Source organism: Cynoglossus semilaevis, chromosome 3 (genome assembly GCF_000523025.1).
Source record: "Cynoglossus semilaevis isolate Cse_v1.0 chromosome 3, Cse_v1.0, whole genome shotgun sequence".
NCBI classification, from domain to species: domain Eukaryota; kingdom Metazoa; phylum Chordata; class Actinopteri; order Pleuronectiformes; family Cynoglossidae; genus Cynoglossus; species Cynoglossus semilaevis.
This window is the reverse complement of record NC_024309.1, coordinates 15,968,482-15,976,692: the sequence shown is the minus strand read 5'-3', so window position 1 is coordinate 15,976,692 and position 8,211 is coordinate 15,968,482. Positions and strand designations below refer to the sequence as shown.

Genomic DNA, 8,211 nt, shown 5'->3' with positions numbered 1-8,211 from the left:
CCAGCACCAGTAACAGTAACAGCAGCAGCAGCAGTAACAGCAACAACAGCAGCAACAGCAGCAGTAACAGCATCTAATCTTGATTACATTTGTTCCATTAAAAATAACTAAAAGACCAATTCATTTGATCCAGCCCCTCAGAAATATACATATAATTAATTAAATAAAAGTCTCTTCATCTACAACAAACATCAAAACATAGATATAAATAAATATATTGATCATATAAAATAATAATTAAGAAAACATTATATATTATTAGGAAAATGGACAAAATAAGAGAAGGAGACGGATCTTCATGGTCAGGTGTGTGTGTGTGTGTGTGTGTGTGTGTGCGTGTGTGTGCGTGCTGCTCTCCTCAGGGATGTGACACAGTCTACAGGAAACAGCAGTGAAGTCCAAGCTGTTCCACTGACACAGACACCAAACCTGGTAAGAACTCTCTGTCTTCTACGTGGACTCTGGAGTCTAACCCTCAACCTTCTGTGTGAAGGTGGAGGTTGACCTTCGTAGAACTGATGATCTCCACTCATTGGTTATACCAGCAAATGACACGTACCCACTCTGCTCTGCTCTGATTGGTCAGGAGGTCAAAAAGCTGAGCTACGCCCAGATCTGCCAGAAGACGTCTTCATGTTCTTCACCGGTGGAGTCAGGGTCGTCTGCTGATCGTGCCCCCCCCGCAGGTGATGTCATCATGACCACCTGAGTACGCCACGGACCAGACCAGATTAGACGAAGATCAGAGGACCACACTTCCTGTTTTACAGACTGAACCTGTTCATCTTATGTTCTAACCACTTTATTTTACACAGTATTTGTTTCTTTTATTTAATTTTCAGAGGTTGTTGAGCACAGCTCCAACTTCATTGTTTTTTTTTTCAGATTTGATTTGATTTTTTTTTTTTTTAAATGTGTCCAAAACAGTGGATCACTTTAATGTGCATGACTCTTTTTGTTACAGATGCTGCATTAAAAAAGTTATTATTTATTCACTTTTCATGAGTGATTGTATGACAAACAGACACATTATTGGGACCAGCAGCAGAGAGGATACAGTGGACCAGGGACAGCGCTGCCTCCTACTGGTAATAAGTCCACCAAGAACATTAGGACCTGCAGGTCCACTGCTGCCTCCTGTGGTCAGTTTGAGTCACTGATAAAATGTCAATGTCTAACCTTTGACATCATCAGCTGCTCAATAATAATAAACAAAAATCACAAACTTATTTCTTTAGACGCCTGTTGACTAAAAGTTTCAATTCTGAACTGATTTCTTGATTGTCTTATTTGTCAGATTTGTCTCTTGTTAAAAACTAAATGTTTTTTAATGTGAATGATTGTGCATATGTATGTTCTCTGTACAAACTGTCCACAGGAGTTAAGGAGAGTAAAGAAGTCCCTGAGAGGAGAGGAGAGTGAAGTCTGATGTGTGGGTATCCAGACAGAACACAGGTGAGGTTTGATTTAGACTTCCTGACGTCATCATTTTAAATTCTTAATGACGTTTAAAACATGGATTCGAATCAGTGCCACGATGCTTGTAGTTCCAGGGTAAGGCCAGCAGACGGCACCAGAGACTCGGTTTTCTTCTGCCTTTGACTGCCGTTTATTTACATCGAGGGTGATTTGATTGTTGGACATTTGCAGCCGTAATGAACTGCCTTAATAAAACTAATGAAATACAGTTAATTATTATCATCAGTATCACACAGACAAATGACCGCACGCTGTGTGTGTGTGTGTGTTAGTTTTAAACACTTAAATGAACACATCACATTTTATATTTAAAAAACAAATCAGTAAAATATCTTTGAATTGAAAGCCAAAAGTTTAAATGTACAGTTTGTGTGTGTTTTAGCGCCATCTAATGTTTGTTTTTTCGTTGCTCAGCCCTCACTCCACCGTTGTTGTCTGAGCTGTGAGAAGAACTTCTTGATGTCAGTGGAACACGAAGCTCCTCAGTGTTTGATGTCATGATAATCCAATATGGCCGCCACATCTTAGAGCTAGCTGCTGCTGTACCGTTACTGTTTACGGAAACATTAACGTGAAACATCAGTGTCAGGTAAAACAACACGTTCAACACGAGTCAAACTCAGGGCATTAACGAGTCGACGGTGTTTAAATGTCACATTTATCGGACCTTCGTGTTTATTATAGACACATTTAGAAATGGCGGCGGATAAACGGTGCTTGTTTTGCGTGAAGACTCAGGTGTGGTCACGTGGTCCCAGTCGCACCCGTTCACTCCACCAAAGGTGTGGCCTCCGTTTCTGCGGCGCCTCCTATCGGTGATGAGCGGAGCTGCGCTACAGCCGTTCTCCTCCCTTCAACCTCAGCAGAGTCACGTGACTGTAGCAGCAGCAAACGGCGGTGGAGCCTCATCACCATCATCACTATCAGCGCCTCCACCAACACCATCATCATCATCACCAGCAGCAGCAGCAAAAACAGCCGCCGACCAACGAGAGCTGCGCCGCAGGAGCTCGACGTTCTCTTCATCGACCCACGGAGCCGGAGCTCGACATGGCGGAGCCCCGTTAACTGCTCACCGAGCTCCGACACTTTCCTCTTTGTTCTGCCTCGACGTCTCCAGCGTTTTACCCGCACCTCCGCTTAGGAGCAGCGGGAGAAGCAGTTTTAAACACCGCGGAAGAGGGGGAGGAGGAGGAGGTGGTAGTGGTGGAGGAGGAAGGAGGTGTTTTCGTATCCGAATGGCGGACCGAGAGGCGTCGCCGATCCCGCTGGAGATCCGAGCCCGGCTGGCAGAGCTGGAGCTGGAGCTGTCAGAGGGTAAGAGCCTCCTTCTCCTCCTGCTTCTCCTTCTTTCTCATCCTGTTTTTTCCCTCCTTATCTCATAACCATCACCATCATTTTAACCATCACCTTCCGTTACTACTAACGGAATCTGGCCGTTCATTCCTGCGCCCCTCTCCCTCCTCCTCCTCCTCCTCCTGCTGCTGCTGCTCCTTCTGCTCCTCCTCCTCCAGATGTTTGTCAGGGACCGGCCTGGGCTGCTGACTGAGGCCGGCAAGGGATGAGGACCGAGCGGGGGGACACACTGCGGGACTCGGCCTGTGCTCTTTTGTCTCCGCTGCGCTTCACTGTTTTTTTTTTTTATAACCCGTAAAAAACACGTTCGTGCGGATGTTTTCACGGGTGTTTTGTACCTAAAACTCTGGGCTGTTTGACCTTGAGATGTTGACATGTTCATACCTGCGTGTGTCACTGCGTGTTTTTTAGTGGCTAATGAGGACCGACATAAACACGGGCCTTGTGAGGACCTGAGTCCCTGCTGAAGCAGAGCCTCAGTCTGCGGCTCGGGTCCGACTTGGTCTTAGTATTCACACCGTGTTCCGTGGTAAGGTGTGGGTTAGTTAATGACCAGGTTAGTGTTACAGCTGGTCAACACCAGCCTGTTATCACGGTTAAAGTTATTGGCTGGTTTTTATTTTAATAGAAAGTCCTGTTGAGGTTGGACCTGTGTATATGTGTGTGCGGGGAACATTGCGATGCAAGGCCTGTATAACAGAACACAGACAGACAGACAGACAGACACAGACACAGACACAGACGGACGTTGTCTGTAGGCCGTTGAATGTGAATCCCAGAGATCCTTCCTGGTGTGGTGCCAGTCCCTCTAAGACAGCAGCAGTCGCTCCTCATATAATGGACATGTTTTATTTATACAGGCCTGGCCTAGAAGGCTGTCAGGGAGGGGGGTGAGGAGGGTGAGGAGGGTGAGGGGGTGAGGGTAGAGTTGACAGGACGTTGTTCTCAGTCGTCCCTCTGGACCAGAGTGAAGTGAAGTTCCAACACGAGGGTCAAGTGCCAGTTTGAGGACGCTGCAGACTGAATGTAGAGACAGGTTCAGTTCATTTAAGACTGTTGTTCTGGTGTGGACCACGTCCACCTGGTCCACCTGGTCCACCTGGTCCACCTGAACTGACACGTCACAGACTCTGCTCCACAGTTTTACTGTCGCTGCTCCTTCTTCTTCAGTGGGAACGGCTGAACCTGAACCATGTTGGTGTCTGTACCAGGACTGTTGTAGCTAACGCTGGTGTCTGTGCTCACAGTAAGGTGGTCTACATGGAGGTGATCCTGTAGACTCAGCTGTAGACTCAGCTGTAGACTCACCTGTAGACTCAGCTGTAGAACTGCAGACATGTGAAGACTCTGTGATCAAACCCAAAACTGCAGAGATGTGAAGACTCTGTGATCAAACCCAAACTCTCCGTCCATTAAACCCCATTTTGTCCTGGACTTTAACGCATCAGTTTCATCTTCACTTCCTGTCAAATGAACTGCAGGTGCATTACTGCCACCTAAAGGCTGGCTTGTACTTTATTTTGAAGTCTTTTCCTTGGCTTTTTGAACGTTGGTGAAGCTCAGTGGATCATGAGGGGCGTGTCCTGCCAACGGCCGCGTGTCAGTAAACGGTTCTCTGTCCCCGGTTCCTTCCAGACACTCATTCATGTTTGAAGTGGCACAGATGAAGGTTCTGACATGAAGACTGAGCAGAACCTGCCGTGGACAGCTGGTAGAGCGTTGGTGTGTTCTGAAAACACAGCAGCTGTCAATCATTCCTCCAGTGAGGCCGCGGAGCAGACGTTAGCTGTGGGCGGGGCCAGTGGGCGGGAGGTATTTTAAGACTGTTGACAGGAGGACAGGAAGTTTGGTTGGTTTTTTTACATCATGACTAAAGAAGTCGTGGTTAAATCTTTAGAATCTGAATCCTCGAGTCCGTGTTCAGACGTGAGTCATGAGTCTTTGAAGTTGAGGTTCAGGTCCAAAAGTCCAACTGCGTCAATGAAAGGCGTCGTCATTGTTCAGTCAGTCAGAAACGGTCGGTTCTGGTTGGTCCACTTCCAGTTCTCCATAGACACAGCGCATCACTGGATACAGATGTCGGCTTCAGAGTTTGAGCGACCTTTATCCGTCCCAGCTCCCCTGTGATTGGCTGCCTCTTCTGTCCACTCTGTGACAATCTGTCTGAAAGTGTTTGTATCGATTATTGGAGCAGTGGAAGTGGAACTGGAGTCTGCACTAACGCTGACACCTGTTTACATCTCATTTAAGTCAATGTCAATCCATGAAATGCTGCCTCCTCTGGACAGATGAAAGATTTGGGTTTTTTTGTTAAGCTTTTGTAGAACTTTCTTTAGAAACGGTTTAACTGTGTGATTCAAACTAAACTTGACGATGGGATGGAGGGAGTTTAGAAATGTCAAAGCAAAAAAAGCTAAGGTCACAGGTCACCTCCAGCTTAAGATACCACCTCTGGTTAGCGGTGGATCCTCCAGCTTCAGATACCACCTCTGGTTAGCGGTGGATCCGTCTGCAGGAGTGTAGACTGATCTGATGCTGTTGCAGATCCTTAGCTGTGTCTCAGGTCGTGGGCTGCGGCCCTTACGTGGTCAGGAAGTCATGTCGCCGCGCCCTCTGGATTATGGTCCGTTTGTTGAATCGACGATGAGTCTGAAGTTCTGGACTATCTTTAGGGCCGCGCGGTGTCCAGCTGTCGTGGTCCACACAGTTGGCCACAACAGGTGGTGAGTTTGGCCACTCTGATTGGCTGCTTCGGCTTCACCAGATGAAGCCGTCAGCGGCAGCAGAGCGGGAACTGGGACGGAGCCAGAATCTGACTGTAGGAGAACCTGGTTCTGACCACGTTCTGACGACCCACTGGGACACCGTGCCGTCTGTTTCTATCTGCCGCACCGACCGACGAGACACCTGCATCCTCAGACAGTGTGTGTGTGTGTGTGTGTGTGTGGGGGGGGGTCAGGGGGGGGGGCAGTCAGAACCAGTGGACGATCGGAGGTCCGTACACACATGTCTCTGCATGTGAGCGTGACAGCCCCAGGTCCCACTGCATGACGCACACCTCACTCTGTGTGTGTGTGTGTGTGTGTGTGAGTGTGTGTTTCTGCTGGAGGTAGATCTGGTTTCCATGGTGTGTGTTTGTAGGTGGACTGGAGGCTGGTTTTAATGATGATGTGATTGTGGAGAAAACAAAATGTCAGACAGAAGAGGAGGAAACAGGGAAGGAGAGAAGGAAGGTTTGGGTTAATAATGTTGGGAGGAAGAACAGAAGGAAAAGTGGGAAAAGAAACAACTCAGACAGGAAGTGAGGAAGGAAATATGGAAACACTGACGAGGAAAGAGAGGAGGAATAGACAAGGAGGGAAGAAAGGAAGGGAAGTAAGAACAAAGGATTCAGAGGATGAAAAGTAGGGAAGGAGTGAGGAAGGAAGGAGTGAGGAAGGAAGGAGTGAGGAAGGAAGGAGTGAGGAAGGAAGGAGTGAGGAAGGAAGGAAGCTGGTGAAGTGATTTGTTTTTCTGTTGCTGCTGAAAAACTCCAGTCTGTAAATCAACAGTCATCGATTCTGTGTGAGCTGAGAGTCAGGGAGGAAACACACACACACACACACACACACACACACACACACTGGCAGCAGGTATCGTGACAACTGCAGCTTCAAATCCAAGATGGCCGCCGCATCAGGCCTTCTCTCCTTGAAAAGCGTTGCTAGGCAACTCCCTCCCTGCTCTGCTGCACCGTGAGTGGAAGATGGCGTCGACTCCCTTCAGACAGAGCTGGTGGGGCACGTGTGTGTGTGTGTGTGTGTGATGGGGGGGGGGGAAAGGATGCAGTTTTTATGCCTGGTTAATCTGAGAGAAGACACACACACACACACACTCTCCCAGATGTGCAGATTGAGCCCAGCTGTGTCCACGGTCAGATTAGAAACCACTGATTCTCCTCATTCTGTTGTTTACGTTCACACGGAGCCACAGTTAAAGCTGGACCAGGGGAGTTCCCTGGTCCAGACACCAGCGCTAACGTTAGCTACAACAGTCCTGGGACAGACACCAGAGCTAACGTTAGCTACAACAGCCCTGGTACAGACACCAGAGCTAACGTTAGCTACAACAGTCCTGGGACAGACACCAGAGCTAACGTTAGCTTCAACAGTCCTGGTACAGACACCAGAGCCAACGTTAGCTTCAACAGTCCTGGTCCAGACAAACGTTGTAGCCCAGTCCACATTAAACCAGAAATTTTTGAAACTTTTCACCTGGATGATCCGGTCATTAACTAAGTAACTAAGTAACTGAGTAACTCCTAACCAGCGGAGTTGAAGCGTCTCTACTGGCTCCAGCTCTAAACTCTTCCAGTGTTTGTGAAGAGAGAACGTGGATCGATGAATCCAAGTGTCATTAAAGACTAAGAGCTCCTTCTCTGGGAGCTGCTCCGTTACCTTTTACTTCCAGAGCTAAAAATACTCCAGGACTTCCTCTGGTGTCAGACGTCACAGCTGGCCAACAGTCTTTCAGCTCCTGACGGGGGAGTTTTTAGAATAGACGGTGCATTAGCGCTGAGAAGAGCTTCATTAGTACCAGCTGCGACGCTGCAGCGTCTGGTACTGACGACGACCAGGGAGTAACGTAGTGGCACCATGTGGTAGATGACAGCCACTGCAGTCTGACTGCAGGCTGTTTCCACAGGGTTCCAACAGAAGTGTTGACTCTAGCTAACATGCTAACAGCTAACAGGACTCCTGGAAACAGCTCCGTGACAGGACTGAAGCAGTTTTACCACTCGTGAACTAGTACACAGTACACAGAGAAATATACATGAAAACACAGGACAAATATTCATTAAAAATCAGTTTCAAACCCACGGAGGTCTCGGCCGAAATCCAGGAAACCAATGTGGACATTTTTTCCACCAATAGTGATAAGAAATAACTGTTACTTTTATAACGAAAACATTTTTTTTTCTTATTTATGAAACGATGACCTTTTTATGACCTCTCATTGATGTTGACCAGATGTTTGCCCCTGGACTGTAGGAAATAAACATCTGACTAACTCCTAACTACTAACTCCTAACTACTAACTCCTAACTACTAACTCCTAACTACTAACTCTTGACTTGAACAGATCATATTATCGTTGGACTAACTTTTCGTCTAATATTGAGAGGAAGGATTAAAAAAATAATAAAAAATCTTACAGACCAGCAGGTGTCCCCCCCTGGTGCCCCGCCCCTGTGGTTGGCTCTCACACTCTATTTATCTTTATCTGTTTACAGGGGACATCACTCAGAAGGGTTATGAGAAGAAGAGGTCCAAGCTGATCAGGGCATATGTTCCACACGCTGGAGGTAATTTAGCAACCTCTGACCCCGCCCACATG

The 8,211-nt window shown here is 47.5% G+C and overlaps 2 protein-coding genes across 2 annotated transcripts in view; both read left to right on the top strand.

Moving 5' to 3' along the window:
* The window catches only part of LOC103377506 (uncharacterized), a 6,959-nt gene extending 6,226 nt beyond the window's left edge, over positions 1-733 (top strand). The window contains exons 14-15 of the mRNA XM_008308344.3: positions 363-432; positions 587-733. Coding sequence (XP_008306566.2) covers positions 363-432; positions 587-709 — 193 coding nt within the window. The 3' untranslated portion in view covers positions 710-733. The remainder of the gene's footprint in view (positions 1-362; positions 433-586) is intronic.
* Positions 734-974: 241 nt separating this feature from the next.
* Positions 975-8,211, top strand: part of LOC103377547 (disco-interacting protein 2 homolog C-like) — a 15,998-nt gene continuing 8,761 nt past the window's right edge. Inside the window, exons 1-3 of the mRNA XM_025054443.1 lie at positions 975-1,088; positions 1,379-2,796; positions 8,108-8,179. Of these exons, the coding sequence (XP_024910211.1) occupies positions 2,298-2,796; positions 8,108-8,179 (571 nt within the window). The 5' untranslated portion in view covers positions 975-1,088; positions 1,379-2,297. The remainder of the gene's footprint in view (positions 1,089-1,378; positions 2,797-8,107; positions 8,180-8,211) is intronic.